This window comes from Mauremys reevesii, linkage group 1 (assembly GCF_016161935.1).
Source record: "Mauremys reevesii isolate NIE-2019 linkage group 1, ASM1616193v1, whole genome shotgun sequence".
NCBI classification, from domain to species: domain Eukaryota; kingdom Metazoa; phylum Chordata; order Testudines; family Geoemydidae; genus Mauremys; species Mauremys reevesii.
The window spans coordinates 305,604,793-305,623,208 of record NC_052623.1 but is presented as its reverse complement, the minus strand read 5'-3'; the positions used below and the strand labels follow the sequence as shown (position 1 = coordinate 305,623,208).

The 18,416-nt window shown below is 37.4% G+C and overlaps 1 protein-coding gene across 1 annotated transcript in view; it reads right to left on the bottom strand.

The window, feature by feature from the left end:
* Positions 1-18,416, bottom strand: part of ADAMTS20 (ADAM metallopeptidase with thrombospondin type 1 motif 20) — a 165,366-nt gene that overhangs the window by 3,437 nt on the left and 143,513 nt on the right. The window contains exons 29-37 of the mRNA XM_039511994.1: positions 15,529-15,696; positions 11,067-11,240; positions 8,428-8,598; positions 6,731-6,931; positions 6,479-6,608; positions 6,216-6,310; positions 6,038-6,132; positions 5,490-5,623; positions 3,795-3,886 (exon numbers count right to left, since the gene is read on the bottom strand). Coding sequence (XP_039367928.1) covers positions 3,795-3,886; positions 5,490-5,623; positions 6,038-6,132; positions 6,216-6,310; positions 6,479-6,608; positions 6,731-6,931; positions 8,428-8,598; positions 11,067-11,240; positions 15,529-15,696 — 1,260 coding nt within the window. The remainder of the gene's footprint in view (positions 1-3,794; positions 3,887-5,489; positions 5,624-6,037; positions 6,133-6,215; positions 6,311-6,478; positions 6,609-6,730; positions 6,932-8,427; positions 8,599-11,066; positions 11,241-15,528; positions 15,697-18,416) is intronic.

Here is an 18,416-nt window from a genome sequence, read left to right as displayed (position 1 = left end):
TGTACCTTGAGAGTAAATTATTATTTTAATATTTTTCTCTCCTTTTATAATAAAAAATTAGGTTACATCAAATACTCAGACATTTTGTGATGTTCCCAGATAGTTTTTGCAAAGGAATTAATTATGGACAAAAACATAATGATCAGGAGTTCAGTTTAGATTAGAGAGACATCCATAAAGTTCTGATATTTATTTGAAACATAAACAAGCATTTTCATCAAGAGACATTGCTGGAATTCTGGTAAAAACAGTTTTTTGTGTGATCCTTGCAGTAATTTCTGGTTTGCTGGTGATGGGAAATAATGCTAAATAATACCAATTATTAGATCATTGGCATAATTACAATACCACATAACATAACATCAGTTATCATAATAATCAAATAACAATTCTGGTCAAAAGCCAGACATTTTGAGAGATCAACAACAAATTTCAAAAATACTTTAAAAATTATCTGATTTTCTGAAAACCTCAAACTTTTTGGCTTGGTTCATGTTTGGGGTTTGAGTCATATTTTATCTGAAATGGATTGCTTATTATTCCTAACTGAAATCTGATGTCTTTATTTTAATTTGTGTATTAAAAAATGTGAGACCTGCCAGAATGAGGCCTGCTTTCTTAAAGATAGACAAAGAGGGTGAGGTAATATCTTCTTTTGGACTAAACTCTGTGGATGAAAGAAACAAGCTTCTGAAGCTTTGAAGAAGAACTCTGTGGAGCTCAAAAGCTTGTCTTTCACCACCAGATGTTGGTCCAGTAAAAGATATTACCTCACCCACCTTGTCGCTCTGATAGCCTGGGACCAAGACAGCTACAACACCTGAAACAACAATTTCTCAAAAGATAAATATTTTAAACTGTGTTCTGAACTTTTGGAGCTACATAGGCAGGGACTGCCACACTCTGGAACTCCAGACACTTCCTTCTCTTCTACTAACCGCTCTCAACCTTTGTCAAGTGCAGTATCCGATCAAGTGCCTCACCCTATTCTGGAAGTGATAGCTCACTCTTCCATGCTTACATAGTACTTAATATACCTCTGAACAAAAGCAAGCAAAACAGATACAAATAAATATTTAAATTAAATTCACTGCTAAATACAAAGTTGTACAATAAACACAATTTCAGAGAATTGCATAGATTCCAAAGCCCTTTTATATGCAAACCTGTATTTAAAAATAAAAATCAAAGATGGACTTGAAATACACTTTAGAACAGACAACATGTTAGGAACTAGAAACTATACTACCCTTTTTCCACTATTTTTTTCCACTTTAGAAAATAAATGGTGACACAGAAGACAAGTTGCAGAAATTGAACAAACTACATTAATGCAATATTGTGGTTGATGTTTTAAACAAACATGTCAGTAAATACTGTGTGTGTACACATACAGACAGTGCCAAAACTTGCTCCCCCTAGTAGCCAATGAGAATTTTGCAATTAACTTTAATGAAAACTGAATCAAACCTGTATTGAATGTGCTTGTTTTAAATTTTGTAAAGTGACGAAGGCTATGAGATTAGTACTATGCAATCGAAATCTCAATCAGCTCCAGTAATACAGTACTGCATGAAAGACTCTTTCCCATTTTACTGTTTTATTCTTTTGCCAAAATCCAACACAGTAAATATATGTTCTACTCACTGTTGGGTGGTTTCATCTAGGCTTGGCAGAATTTCAATTTTACTTTTTTCTATAATTTTGATAGATAATATCAATGTTTATCTTTAAGCATTTTTTTCAATTTTTATCTATTTAAATTTTCACAATTGTGAAATTCTGAGGGGGTCAGACAATTATTTAATGACAGATGTTGAGATTCAAAAAGTTAAAACTTTATAAATATTAAAACACAAATTGTCAACATCACATGTAAATATATACAAAGTGAATAACCTTAAATCAACAAATCATACCTGGTTTTCCTATTGATTCACTAGTCCATTTTTAACAAGCTTAATTCTAAAATCTAATCACTGGATTTTGACTCTAATAAAGTTTTCAAACAGCAATTTTCTTATTTTGCCTATCTGTAAATTTCAATGATCGTGAAGGGAAATACTTTTTTCTCAGTTTGTGGAATACAGTGAAATCAACATTTACCGACTTACTGAAATCTAATCCTTCCAAGACTAGTTTAAAGGTGTAAACATTAAGGTGTTTGTGAGAGTCCTGTATTATGATAGTACCCAAGCGTTATCAAAAATAAACTACATACAAAGGACTGTAGGTACTGTATGAAGAGTTTATTTTTATTTCAGGGTACCAGTGATGCATATGCACCATTCAAGCGTCACACTTGTGATTCATATAGATGCTGAAAACATCATGAAAATTCAGTCTCGTATAGTTTGGTATAACTTATTTTCTGTATATTTTCATATCTAGTTGCTCTTTTTATTTTTTAGGACTCATACCCCTAGGTGTACTGGCACATGTTGATATGTTACTCAGGTGAGGCGGTCCTTTGAGTATCAAAGAAGTGGAATGTATTAATTTTATGGAATACTGCATCTGGAGAAAATTAATGTAAATTGAGTGCAGCTTATTCCATAATCATAGGCCCATAATATTTCACAAAGTAACTTCATCCACAGTGATCTCATGTTGCAGAAATACATGAAAGTTGCATGTGTGCAATTCTACTGATGGTACAGCAGTTGCCTGTCATGTATAATATTCAGGCTTGGGAACAGATTTGAAAAACTTTGAGTGTGAAGGAAGCGGTTCAATTGATCTGGACAGAGACCAGCAGCACTCCTTCAAGGCATCTCCTGTAGGTGTGAACACTGCAGTGCAGAGATATATCCCCAATTAGCTGAATCCATTATCATTAGTCATTAAAGGTCATGTTCACCACTGGTGTAAAGAGAGGCAGTTCAATAGAGCTGTGCCCACTTAGGTCAGTGGAATTGGCCCTACAATATTTTTTTCAGTAGCCAGTGCTCTGAAGCACTTGTGAGGATTTTTGTTTATTTGTGGTTTAATTTTCTGATTACTGTATTCTGGCGCTGGTCGTAGGCCAGTGGATGACATTTGCCTGCTTGGGATGCCTTATTGTATCTGCATTTATTAGACCTCTGCTCTTTCTCCACACAGGTTTTCCAACCTCTTTCGTGATGTCCCAGGTCATTAAGGCAACTCACAACATATGGTGGGAAGTGTTCTTTTGCTGCTGAGTGGCCAATGGCTGACTTATCTTTAAGTTCTGCCTTTCAGCTCCTCCACTCTTTATATGAATGGATGTCTCATGCCATATACATCATAGGAGCAGAGAAACCAAGAGAAAATACAGAGAGAAGGGGAGTTAGCTGATACTGCTGTCCCAAATGGGATCAAAAGAAGGGGAGAAGGAAAGAGATGGAGAGGAAATGAGAAATTTGATGGGCCTTAGCAAGGGAGGAGAGCTGGAAAGAGGGATTAGAAGGACATTGGAAAGCCTATGCAAAACATGCAAAAAATGTAAGGGGTATTTCCCATCAGAAGAACACCAGAACAACTCCTGCAAGAGGCAGGAACACAAGAGATCAATAGCAGATTGGATACTTATACATGGAGCAGGAACATGAGGGACAGCAAAGGAGACAGCTCTGAGGAATACAATTTCAGGGAGCAAATGTAAGAGATGATGGAATAGAAAAGAAGGGAGCAAGAAGCAATTATTTATTAATGTACTATATTTTTATACAGAATATTGAGTGTACATTAGAGCCTATTGCATCTTCCTACTAAGACTTCTAATAAAATGATCTTTTTCTTAAGTGTTAATTTCATGAAAAAATTATAAATACCTGTGGGCATCTGGCAGCACTATAGCAATCTCCAGCTGTAGCAAAAGGAACAGCTCTCCCAAATACAGTCTGAGCAAAGAGAAGGTCTGTAGCTAATAAACAGATATGACAATTATTTAGCACTGGAATTGTTGCTTTAAAAACTTATTAGTAGATAAGCAATATGCAGAAAGTAGCAAAAGTATTGCTTCATAAACTGCTTCCATGTACATTTTAAATGGCATGTTTCATTAAATCCATGTAATAGTGCCAATGTTGTCTCATAGATTCATAGATTCCAAGGCCAGAAGGGATCATTGTGATCATCTAGTCTGACCTCATGTATAACCCAGGTCACAGAATTTCCCCCAAATAATTTCTAGAAATAAGTGCCTAAAGCCTGGAAATTGAGAGAGAACAAGTTTGATTAATGAAAATATTCCAGCTAGATTACAAAATGCAACACACTTAGAGGCACAGTAGACCCCTGTCCACTCACCACTAAATGAAGAAAAAACTACATAAATAATTAAGAGATTGCATGAATACCTTGAGTTTATTAATTCACAGAACTGCATGTTAACAAAATAAGAACTCCTATGACTTGTTTTAATATCTAATTTTGTTGTCCATTTGTGGCATATGTTAAATTTGGTTTTATTTTTGTTGTTGATTACAGTGTATATATTTCCTCATGGCGAGAAGGGCTCTTTAACTAGTAGATTAGGGCATAACAAGAACCAATGGCTGGAAGTTAAAGCCAGACAAATTCAAATTGGAGATAAGGTGCACGTTTTTAATAGTGTGGGTGATTGACCATTGGAACAAACTAACAAGGGAAGTGATAGGTTCTCCATTTCTTGGTGTCTTCAGATCAAGGCTGCATGCCCTTTTGCAAGATATGCTTTAATCAAACAAGTTACTGGGCTCAATATGAAGGTAACTGGGTGAAATCGGCCTGTGAGATACAGGAGAACAAACTAAATGATCTAATGGGCCCATCTGATCTTAAAATTTATGAATTGTGCTGAAATTTTTTTTTAAAGTGTTCTGTAATGGGAGGATAAATACAATTGGGGTTTTTTTGTACTGAGTTTCTTAGATGTTTTACATTCTAAAGTTCAAGTAAATTTGGACATTCTTTTAAGTGTTGACCCCATATGAATGCGTACAACCTGACACATTCATATTAACAAAAATAACAATAAGCCACACACCACACTCCCTCTCCCCCATACCTCCAAAGTTAGGGTTAGAGTTAATGGTTTTACTAAAAAGCACTGATTTTCAGTCAGTCAAAATCCTACTTCCCTTCTCATCCCTTTGGTTCATGATCGTCATCAACTTACATAAACATAAAGCTTGGGCCCTTGAACACACCTTGAACTTAGACAGGTCCCTTGAACACATCTCTAGATTTGGAAAACAAAATCCATGTAATCCGCTATATAGGAAAAGGCTTAGTTCTTCTCTTGAGAAACACAGACACATGCAGATTATGCATGTGTATTACAGTTAGGAGACACCCATGAAAGCTTAAGGTTTGAACCTGTGAAGTTCTATGTTTCATTCATGGAAGTGCCATTGAAGTTAAGAGTTTTGTTTGCATAGAAATGGCGCAACTGGGTCCTAAATTTGCATTTATAGTAGTCACTTTAAAATTCCAACAGAAGGATCATATTACATAGAGGTCTATACTAATATATAAACACTTACTTTTAATTTGCATAGAGATTATATCAATTCTTATTTTGCTAAAAGTAGTGTGTCCAGCAGCAAGGTAGTCATTTCTGCATGCACAGTCTTGCCTTCTGCTTCCATTGAAAGGACATTCATATGGATTTTGTAACCTGCAATAGCACATTTTGGTTTCTATTTTGATATGTTTTCTAAAGTAGTATCAAACTGAATCATAATCAAATCATTTTATACTAGGCACAGAATACCTTACAACAAATATTGAATAGTAGGACATTGATACACTTGGGCCAACTGCAACACTGGTATAACCAGGTGCTATTTTCACTGAAAAATAATAAAAGGTCATCTGTAAGGTCAGTTACTGCAGGTACACACACATTCAGTATGGAAATATATTTACATTAGTGATGTACATTTGTATGCCTACATCTTTGAAAATTGGGCCCAAATATATTTCTATGCATATGCTCCCAGAAAGGAAAACTCTGCTTTATAGTTTCAAAGTACTGAATACATTTCATAATGTAAGAACCGTACTGACTTTAAAAACAAGCCCTTTATACCTGTATCCATATACTTCAGAAAAGTTGTCTGCTTCACCTTTAACCAATGTTAAATATTCTCTGGGATTCTCAAACTGCATCCCCGAACAATAAATCTACAACCAAAAATATAAGCCTTATTACATAATACAAGTTTTATTTCACAACCCATCCCTTGTGATAGAAATGTTGATAGTACCTTTATCAATCTTCCTTTAACGTTAAGTAAATATTCACCATCCTTTCTAATCCTTTTTTTAATCTGGATTTCTTTGCAGCTAGTGAAAGCTTCACCTTAAAAATGAATGATTGAACCATATCAATATTTCATGAACTGAGAATTGAATCTGAACAGCTACTTGTGTATACTTGTGTTGCAAAGATATTTATTTTACAGTTTTTACATAAATATCCCAAGAAAGCATTTAGTACAGTACATAATCATCACTGTCAATTACTTACATTCTTTTGCATGACAGATCTTTCTGGCTGCTGGTTTTAAACGTGACAGGCACAAGCTACTGGATAAACCATTTTCAGTCATGCATTCTACTCTTCTTTCTTTTATTCCCACTCCACAAGCTACTGAGCACTACACATATAACCAGAAGTTCAGAAGAAAATAAATCATTAACACTGTCAGCAAATACATTTTGGTAAACTTTTTTGTGTTTGAGGCAACTGTAAAGTTTTAGCTTGCACGTTTATACTCACTTTGCTCCATTTCCCCACCTTCCAAGTAGCTGCTTGTAAACATCCCCTGATGTTACATTTATAAATGTGTGGGGAAGGCACTATTGGGCAATCTCGATATGCTACCGAGCGAAGACCATAGGCACGATTATTCCGAATAGTATGGATTCCAATACAGTATGTGATCCTTTGCCAGTAATCAAGCCCACAGCTGGCTGAACACTGAAATAATAACAAAACGCATTATTTGCTATAATAGTTGCAGCATCAGAATATAAAGTTAGCGAGTTCTGATCCTCGTTTCAGTGAGAGTCTGGGGCGAAGTAGCCATTATTCCCAGATATGCAGGCCCAGCAGATCTGAGTAATGATCTGGCAGAGTACAGAAATGGCGCTCTATATTAACTGTGCCTCAGGACTTATGGAGCCTTTGGAGGTGGGAGCTCAGGCCATCCCCTGTCCCAAGGCAGGAACCTGGCTCTGCAGTTACCTCCACACAGTGCAGGTGAGAAAGGCCCAATGGTGCAGGAGCCTCATGTAAAGCCTATTGAACTCAATGGAAAGACTCCCACTGACTTCAGTGGGGCTTTGGATGAGGCGCCAGGAGAGGTTCTTCAGTACACAGACAAGGGATTTGGTGGTTAGGACCAAGAGGAGCAGCTGTTCTCTAACGGAGAATCTTCAGGTGGGTTGACGTGTGGCTAGTAGAACATGGCAAAATCTCTAAAACATGGTGGCTGCTGCAAACAAGGGGGACAAAACTGATAGAAGAGAAGAAGCTCCCTTTATCTTCCTGCTGATGCCATTTCACCCCATTACAGTTCCTGCTGTGGAAGCAGGGAAAGAATTAATAAGGATTTGAAGGGGATCTTAATGCATGTCAGTCAGTTAGCAAGAGTTAGGCCAGCTGTAACCCTAATGACGTGAGACTTCTAGAAGCAAGGATAGTGTGAGGCAGAGGGAAAGAACTGTGTACAAAGTTATTACGACCTTGTAACTGATAACCAAATATGCAGGCTTGCTTTTCCTAGGAGTGAGACAAATAAGATAGCAGAATGGCTTATGTATAAACAAAATGTAGTTGTTGCTCTCTATTGTCTGTATTATTGCTAGTTATTGTCTATAACAAAGGTATAAAGGCTTGCTGTAATTGTTTACCAGTTGAGAGACCTGTCCGGGACTGGGGCGACCCTGTGTCCTATGGCACTCTCTCCCTCCATTGTAATTACTGGAGAAATAATAAAGTATTTGATTTTGCTGCACCCAAACGAAAAAGCGAGAACTGAGTTTTTCTCCGACACTGCTATTCCTTTACCCCCCGTACTCTGCTCCAGAGAAGAGTCACTTAAAGATGGTGAGAAGCCAACAGTCTAGAGCCGGTGCCCTCCAGCACTCAAGAGTACTCAGCCCTGCCCCCAGGCTCAGGCTGCAGCACAAAGGCAGTGGGAGGAGGAGAAGAGCTTAATATTGTCCCTCTTGCCCCCACCCACAGGTATCAGAAAACACCTACCCATCAGTATTCCTCCCACCCAGGGCTGCAATGGATTGTGGAACACAACCACATAGGATTGTGGTATTGGAACCACAACAAGAAATCATGGCTGGTCTGAATGTCCCATGCGGGAAAAGTCTAAAATATTATTTTTTACACAGAATGTACAATTTATATTAATATACAACAGCAAAAGGAAAATTTGGTTAGCAACATGATTAATTTACCTGTGACAAGTCTCCTGTAACCACAACATATTTACAGGGAGCAATGCTGCATTTTTTGATCGATGGAGGCTTTGTGGCAGGATCACAGGAACTTTCATTTACTTGGATCTTGTTTTCATCCACACACTTGACCTTCCGGCGTGTTTCCTTTTTCCTACATGATGCTGAGCACTGGGTATGACATAAACAAATTACAGCTTTTCCATTTAAAATGGTTATTCATAGAACAAATCTATCTGGTGCACAAGTAAAACCTTGAAACAAAGATCTAGTGAAACCTGTTATCTATTTCAGTACAAAACACCTAGTGTGTCCAAACCTTTCACTTTGTTCTCAAAGCACGGATACCAGCACTTGTAATTATACATCCTGATTGTTTCATATATGACTGTGTAACATGTGAGGTGAGCCAGAGGTTAAAACAAAGAAAATGTCAGGGCAGGACAAGGGGCTGGGTCAAAATGACTCCTCTGTGTGAAAGGATAAGAAACAATAAGCATTCAATTAATGTAGGCTGGGTAACTTGGTCTTTAGAAAGTGTACATCTTGAAAATGTTAAGTTATAAAGGAGTTTTGATAAAATGAATCCAAACTTTACGTTAGTAACCATTAACATTGGATATAACTGTGAAAGAAGGGGCAGAGACAATGTGAACAAAGGAATTTCACACAAAGGGTAACAAACATGAAATGAGTTACCAAGAAGAAAGAGCAAAGCAAAATGCATTTATGTTTCCAGTTGAGAGCTCTGCATTTCTAAATAAAAAAATACAAGCATTTGGAGAGACGGGAAAATCCATACTTAATCTTGAAAATTTGTATTTCCTGTTATAAAACTCATTATCCTAAACATTTCTGAACAGTCTAGAGAATCTCTGCACCACTGGCTAGCACATCATGTTTATGTTTGTCTTGGCTAATATTCATCCCTTGTGTGCCAGTACCACAGCATCCCAATACTCCAATAGTGGGTACCTCAGGACCTCTTTGTCAAGTTAGTGCCACTTCCTTTGTCTTTGGTGAGGGCTGAGAAGGAGAGGTGGCAGCACTGTGCTCGTTGGGATCAGGGGGGATGATGAGAGGAAGAGGCAGCCGATGAGGAGCAGAGACACCCAAGGATAGAAGAGGGACATTGAAAGCACAATACAGAGAAGCTGAAGCATAAAGACTAGAAAATGGCAAAGGACGACGTGGGAGCAAATTAAGCTAGATAATGAATTTTTTTAAAAAAAGTAATTAAAACAGACATTTAAATTCTCAGTTCAGATAAATGTTTTTAGAGGATTTTTTTGAAAAGGAAAACGAAATAATTCCCCTAAAGAAAAACAACCTTCACCTGGATGGACCAGGAAAGGGTGCATGTGCACAACTCCCCATGAAGCCAGGGTTCAGTATTAGCATCATCAGGCGAGGTGCCCACATGCATTATGTGCAAAACATTCTTGTGACGCTAGCACTGATGGCTAGTACCACAAGGATGTTCTGTATGTGTAAAGTTTGGTTCCTCCTCTCTGTTATGCTAACATCATAGTACTTCAATGATTACAATTACTCTCATATTATAAACCAGGGTTTCTCAGACTCTGTTACAATGTGGAGCACAGTTTAATAGAGATTGTCTCTAGGACACCTCCCCTCCCAATCTCAGTCATGTGGGCACTCCCATTCTTGATCACATAATATCCCTCTGGCAAATGCTGCAGTTGCTTACATGAGAAAGTGACAGTAGGAATGTATTTATATATCTTCAACTTTCTTGTAATTGATTTAGCAGGAAAATTTGCCAGAATCATGTGACCAATACCCCGCTCTTTCCAAGCCACCAGCAAGTGATCTGTGGATTATCTGTGGTTTATGGCATGTACAGTAATAGCAAGTCAAGAGGACTATACTTTTACAGTATAAATATTGCCTCATTTAAGTTTAAAAATCATCATACCCAGATTTGGGATTTTGTTCCCCTAGTAGCCTGATTCTAAGAGGCAGCATCCTTGAGGATCAGGTTATAAATTAACATTACATAACAGCTAGGCTACCTGTGCATTTTCCTGGCTATGCTTCTTTTTTTAATTATCCGCAATAGTTGCTTCACATTTTTACTTATTTATTTTTTACAGTTACTATGATATCAAAATCATCTACAATTCTATGCCTTTGGATTTTCTTAAATGGGTATGCCATGTTTTATTTTAGTTTTTTATTTTTAAAGGGAAATCTTCACATTGTAGAACTTCCCATTGTGGAAAGAAATGTTCCCAAAAGGATTTTATCCTTGGAGTGTCTACTGAATACTTCATCTTTCATGACATTCCCTGTAGATTTTTTCTATTCTTAAAAGGTGATTCTTTTATAGTTTCTGATTTTTGAGGCCTCCACTGTTAAACATATTCTACACTACATATGGTTTACATGAGATTGAAGAGAGAGAGAGAACTATTACATTAAAATTAGTTTTAAATTCCCCCATTAGGGACCTGCTGATACTTTCTGCACTGTTTATGCCTACAACTCCAGACAAACAAGTTATTTATTAGAAAGAAAAAGTGCCTTTGAAATTTCATGCCACAGCTTTTGAATTTTGCAGGCCTGTTCACATTTGCAGGCCAGTTACTTCACACTAGTTGAAAGGCCATACTTACATCTTGCCATTCATCTGTCAGCCATTGGTATGGCACACAGGCAGGCAGCCAACAGGGCTTCTGACTAGGGGGCTGGGCATCATTATTACACATTGCTTCACTCACTTGACCCCTGCCTTTCAGCCGACAGTAAACATCCCGTTGTTGAATGCCCACTCCACAGGTCACCGAGCACTAAAGAAAATACATAGACTTTAAGGTCAGAAGGGAAGATTATGATCGTCTAGTCCAACCTGCACAATGCAGGCCACAGAATCTCACCCACCCACTCCTGTAACAAACCCCTAACCTATGTCTGAGCTATTGAAGTCCTCAAATCATGGTTTAAAGAAGTGGAGAGCTTCCTCTATGGCTCCCAACCAGAGGAATCAGCTCCTTAAAGGAGAACTTCATCATGAGCTCTCCTCACAAACACATCAAAACAGCTGTCTGGAGTTCCCAGGCTGTCTGGATGAGCTGGTAGCCACTGAAGATGTAAGAGAGGCTGGTCTCCTATAACTTCTGCTCCTCTTTCTAGCCTGGTACTGGTGATGGGACATACACAAAGCATACCAGTGTGACTGCTGGGGACAAGAAGAGAAGAAGGCATTGGTGATATCAATTTGCCTCTCAATGATACTGAATATGATGCCTAAAGTATCAGACACTGAACCACCGTAAATGGCAAATTTTGACTAGCAATCCTTGGTACCAGGTGAGAAGGTTCTTGGACTGCCAGCAAAACCACTACTGAGAGACTCAGCAGATGGCATGCTGCAAAATATGTTTCAGGAGTTGACAGTATAGGGATAGTCTCCTGTTGCTGCTGAGCCAATGAAGATTGCACTGCTTAGTCAGGCAGTGCCACCTTAGGGGTCGGTCATAACAGGGCAAATGTTAAGAGTAGTTGATTGGATATTGCTGTTCCTTCTCACTGTCAGACACAGGCATTGGAATTCTCATTGTTACAACAAGAAGCAGAAAAGCAATAGAAAAGTTTCTACATATACAGTTTCTATTATTGTTGCCCCTATATATTCTTGGCATATGGCAGGAAAGGGATCCACCTTAGCTATTCACATGCTAATCTAAATAGCTCTCTCACACACAAACAAATGTTCTTTGTGCAGTTTCATTTTACCATTTCCATCCAATATTTTTAAGACTTCAGCAACCACCAAATCATAAGAAAGAGTTCTTCCCCTTTTTCTACATCTTTGTTTCCTTTTAGGATACCCAGTCCACCCCAATCACATAATTGGCAAAGTTCCTAAAGTGTGCACCTTTTTAAGAGCCAGAATAAATTATCTGATACAATTTGAATAGGAAAGATGTATACCACAACTTTTTAAATTCATTTTATTTGAAGATCCCAGATGCAAGGGTGGAGGTTCTATTCTCCAGACACATTTGTAACATAATCATTAACTTCCCAGGTGCCTACACGAGAGTGTAAAAGAGACAATAGACTCTGTATACACATTTTTGTATTCATGTTGTATTCTTCATCACAAGTACATGCCTGTGTCAGACAGATTGTTATATAAACTGTTAATTTCAAAACAACAATAAAAAGTCAAGATGCTGAAATGAAGAATTTGCCATAATTCTCCAGGACACATCTTTGGTTGCAAATTATCAAATTATAAGGCTAATACTTTCAATTATATTTTAATAGGAAAAATGTACTAAAATGCAATTATTTATGATGCATGATTATACTATAGAAATGTTATAATTTATTCTGTCTCAACATACTGTCACCCAGACACATGACTAGGGGTAGACTTGCCAAAGATGACTCAGACAAAACAAATTTAAGGTGCAAAACAAAACATCTATTAATGCTAATACAACAAAATGTTTCAGAGTGTGTGACACTGGAGCACATTCACAAACTTCCACAAAATCTCTGCTTCCAGTGCTGTACTAGATATCTTTTATACAGCTGCCAAATCCTTACTGCCTCCATTTCTTTGAGTTACTAATTACCACACTGGTGATTCTGTAAACTACGTCCAGCAAGGTTGTCCCAGGCTTACTGGTAGCAATTGTCAGGGACTGACTGACCAATTCACAGAGCCATGTTCTTTCTAGAACAAATTTGGGAGTAGAGGCAACTGCCATTTTCTCTTTAGGTTAAATAGCCTTTACATCGAGGGGCTGATGTTGGGAAGTCAAAACAAATTAAACTCAAGTTTTTTCCCCCACTCACTGGGGAACACTGTTTTCTTCTGACTTTAGCGAAGCTGACACCTCATTGCAATACCCACTGTTCTCCTTAGAAAGGAAAATCGTAAGAAAAAGGGTTGATAGATGGTTTCACCTCTGCTCTTGGGAAGAGTTGGAGAAATAGAATGTTACAGCAATTAAGGAAAAAAGGAGTTAAAGAGCAGGATTGTTAAGTACCATTCATTCTCTATTTGTACCATAGACATAGGCATTCATAGACTGGGTCAGTTTTTCTGCTGTGTTCACTTCCTCTGGATGTGGCAGAGAGGTGAGACTGTCAGGGCGCTGATTATAACTTCCTGATTCTCCACCTACCATTAGGCATAGGTCAGAGCAGCCTGGTTCACTAACCTGTGCCAGCTGGCTATGGTAACCAAAGGACCATTTGCCAGCTACTGACTGCCAGAGTACATCATGCTGCAGGAACACCCCTTTGTGTACCTCCACACTTCTCCACGCCCCACACTAGAATCTCCCTCTCTTTGCACTGCCTGAGTGGCACAATGCAGCCAGGGTAAAGAACCTCCATAATATCAGGCTCTCAAAGCAAGAGAGACTCTTAAACGACAAGGAAGCATCCTAGCAGTCTTTGTAGGGGAGAGGGGTGGTGCAGGAAAAGAATGGAGCTTCTACCTCCCCCCATCAAGTTCTCCAAAGTCAGAGATCCCTAAACAGATAAAAAGGGGATGGGAAGAAACGCAGCTTTTGGCTAGGCCATTTGTCTGAGTTCCTCCCCTTCAACTCCAGGGGACTAAAGAATGTGTGTGAAACACTATTCAGTTAATCAGGTAAACTGATCCGTCCCATATATACACAGAAGAATGACAGCAACCTGCAATACTGCTGATGAATACATTATTATATATATTATGATAATACCGTAGCCTGCAAATGTTAGTGTATGTTCTATTGTTTATAGATGATGGACAACATTTTCAAAAGCATGTATGTGATGTAGGACACAGTGGGATTCAGGCTCCCTGGTGCCTAAGACACTTTTGAAAAGGTTACCCTTAAAGAGCAAGTTAAAAGCAAAGTACTGCAATGTGAGGAATTATGGCACAATACATTATTACACACTGATAAGAAAACCTCAAAAGATTTGGAGTTCTGTTTAAAAAAAATCACAGAATGTAAATGTTTATCTTAACAATTTCATCTTGAATATACATATTAGGCTAGCTTCCCTTCAAGAACAGGCTGCCCTGTGAGAGGAAAGCCTCAAACTATTAATCAGCAAAAGATGCGTATTATCAAATAGATTTTCATTTTCACTTGCAAATTTGTCAGTCGTTTCTGTGATTTAGTTTAAAGATAAAAGCAAGACCTTAGAGTGAGCCACTTCAGTTTAAACTTTAGATATAATTAGTGTGGGTATGAAACAGCTTCCATATGAGGAGAGATTAATAAGGCTGGGACTTTTCAGCTTGAAAAAGAGATGACGAAGGGGGATACGATAGAGGTCTATGAAATCATGACTGGTGTGGAGAAAGTAAATAAGAAAGTGTTGTTTACTCTCTCATAACACAAGAACTAGAATCAGAGGGGTAGCCGTGTTAGTCTGGATCTGTAAAAGCAACAAAGAATCCTGTGGCACCTTATAGACTAACAGACGTTTTGCAGCATGAGCTTTCGTGGGTGAATACCCACTTCTTCAGATGCAAGACCTTGCATCTGAAGAAGTGGGTATTCACCCACGAAAGCTCATGCTGCAAAACGTCTGTTAGTCTATAAGGTGCCACAGGATTCTTTGTTGCTTTTACAAGAACTAGAGTTCACCAAATGAAATTAATAGGCAGCAGGTTTAAAACAAACAAAAGGAGGTATTTCTTCATACAACACACAGTCAATCTGTGGAACTCTTTGCCAGAGGATGTTGTGAAGACCAAGACTATAACAAGATTCAAAAAAGAACTAAATAAGTTCATGGAGGATAGGCCCATCGATGGCTATTAGCCAGGATGGGCAGGGATGGTGATCCTAGCCTCTGTTTGCCAGAAGCTGGGAGTGGGCAACAGGGGATGCATCACTTGATGATTACCTGTTCCGTTCATTCCCACTCAAGCACCTAGAATTTGCCCGTCAGAAGACAGGATACTGGGCTAAATGGACCTTTGGTCTGACAAAGTATGGCCATTCTTACGTGTGCAGCACATCTAGCACGTTAATTGAAGCAGTATGGCATTAATATGGCCTTTTATGCTTTGCTTAGAAGGAAGAGTGGTATATAATTACAGTAAATTTTACATACATCCTTCCACCTGTTGGCCTTCCATGCAGGACATCTGACAGCTCTACAAACTTTGTGGGTTCGAGGCTTCTTTAAATGTCTACAATTTTCTTCCTCTAATTTACTTTGGATGCTGTTCACACAATGCACATCACGATACTTTATACCCTTTCCACAGGAAACAGAACACTGGAAAAGAAGAAATAGATTTGCTTTATTCTTTTGTCTGTATTAGAATTTTAAAATAACATGAAAAAACAAAAAAAGCAAGCACTTAGCATATGCCATAATACAAATAAGTAATAACTGTTTTATATTGTGCAATATCTACTGTACATGTCTACTTTGAAATTACTATAGAAGTTGTTTCCTAATGAACAGTACTTATTGTTCACATCCTGGCCAACAATCAGTTAATTGTTCATTCATTCAATGAGTCATTTTTAAATATATGAGATCAGCCATCAAATCATGAGATCTCATAAATATGCTGATTTCACAACAATTCATCCAGGCCTCTCTGTTTGTAAATAAATATACTGCTCATTTGTGTGCGTATAAGAAAAGATGGGTTATACAATTCATCAGAATAAATCACGAACAAAACAAAACCTCTTCTCTTTCCAGAATCTGCATGAGAATGTGTCATATAGACCCTAGAGCCTCATAGAGTTTGTACTGTTTTTGATCCTACATTACTATATTCTATGTTACTATATTTTTACATTTACTATATTTTTACATTTATAATTTACATAATTTACATTTTATAATTTTTACATTTATAATTTACATTTATATTATTTACATTTATATTTCAGTGGGGCCAGGATTTCACCCCAACTCTCTAATACTTCTGCAGATCCTATGTAGGTCCTGATCCTGCACTATTTAGTGTGTGGGTGGAATGGGTGTATTTCATACAAGTAAAATCAGCAATATTTGATGCCGAGATTGAAAATAAATTAATGAAACTGTTGCCTTTTAATATCTGAAGAATTAATTTAGCTGATACATTCATTTCTGGAAAAATGTACCAAAGGAATTTTTTTTCTCTTTCAGTTTTCAGAAAGGGTACAGTTTAATTTATTCTAGGTTTTAGACTATGATTTATCATAGGCTTTAGAAGTCTTGTGTAAATGCTTCCACTACAATCAGGTGTAGAACGATTACGCATATCAAAACGTCATTCATACACATATGCAGAAAAGAAGACTTAGCCAAAGTGGGTAACCTCCTCTTTCTTCACAAATGCCAGCAGGTATTTCCTTGTTTCTTCTATCTAGTGTCCTTCATCAGGGGGAATTTACATCACATCTCAATATAATCAAACATTGTAACATCATTTTCTATTTCTAGGAAATAAAGTTTACAAAATTCAGCCCCCGGCTGCAAAAATTTTAAATCATCTTGCCTTAAAACTACAGGTGGAAAGCCACTCTACACAACTGTTTTGCTGAGACACACACATTTTACACAGAGATGCTCATCACATTTAATTAAATAGAATGTTAACTTACTTACTCAGGCCTTGACCTGCAAAGACTTAGGCATGTGCTTTAACTTCATGCATGTAACTAGTCCCATGGATTTAAATGGGATTACTTATGTGTTTAAAGTTAAGCATATGCATAAATCTTGGCAGGACTGGGACCTGAGCTGCATTTATTAAACATCATAATTGATATCATGTCCCTTTATGTAACTTTCACTATGTTTTTAGAACAAAACTACTGGCTTACCCCACAACTAACAGCATACAGTTCTAATTGGCAGTGACTATAACGAATGGGAATGTTTCTAAACTAAATCATTTTTCCTTCATGTGAACCTTTCAGTTTATGGCTTTAAAATGGTGTGCATATAATTTAAATGATTTGTGTTACATTTTGAATAATCTGAAGAGAGGAAAATGTGGTAAATGCTGCATATAAAACAATTTGCTGTAACTCAGCTATTTCTTTACCTTTATCTAAGACCAAGGTTGGTGAGAAAACCTGCAATTTTTGCAAACCTTATAATTATAAACGTATTTCAAAGATAAACTCTGATTTCAAAGGATTTAGACCTCAAAGCATCACACATTGTCTACACTTAAAAATCTAAAATATTAAGAAGACCTTGAAACATGACAGTACACTTAAAGTGTCTACAGATATTTAAAAGAAGTAATAAAATGCATGTACAAAGAAACACAAACTCTAAAGATTCTCCCTTTTCATTCTGTTTTAATAGCATGGAACTATAGTACAGCACAAGCTCACATCCCCATTTGATATACTAGGAAGAGATCACATTCACATGCTGGATGCCCCTCCTTCCTCAATGGCCTTCATCTGCCAATCATTAGTTAATCCTCAAATGCTACTAGACACAGCCTTTCTAGCTCCTGTGTGCACTTCTTTATTCAAGAGATAGCATTACAAGAGCCCTGTTGTCAAAGAACTCTCTACTTACAAAGATGCAATTCCTATAGCAGAGAACACAAAGGTAAGCTTAGTCTTTAATTCCTTGTTGCCCTTGCCATTAAAAATCAAGACACTTTTCATATTATATTTACAAATAATTTGCTTCCAAGGTATATCCAGCAATAATTTGTTTAATAAAATGTGATTTTTTTCCGTCTGCAGCCTTATAGAGGCGACCTTCTAAAGACATTATTTTCAAAATGCAATTCAGACCTCGTACTTTAAGAGTAACCTTTCTGGGAAACCTACAGACAGGATCTATAGATTTTATATCCTTTCCTCTGTTACATGTATCTCAAATTAAGGACCTGATCTTGAATTCCGGCACACCCAAAACTCCTATTCATTATAGGGATCAGGACACAAATTAGTAGCTTCACTGTATGGGCTATATTATTTATGTTCCAATAGAATGTTTTAATTCACCAACATGAAAGTCTG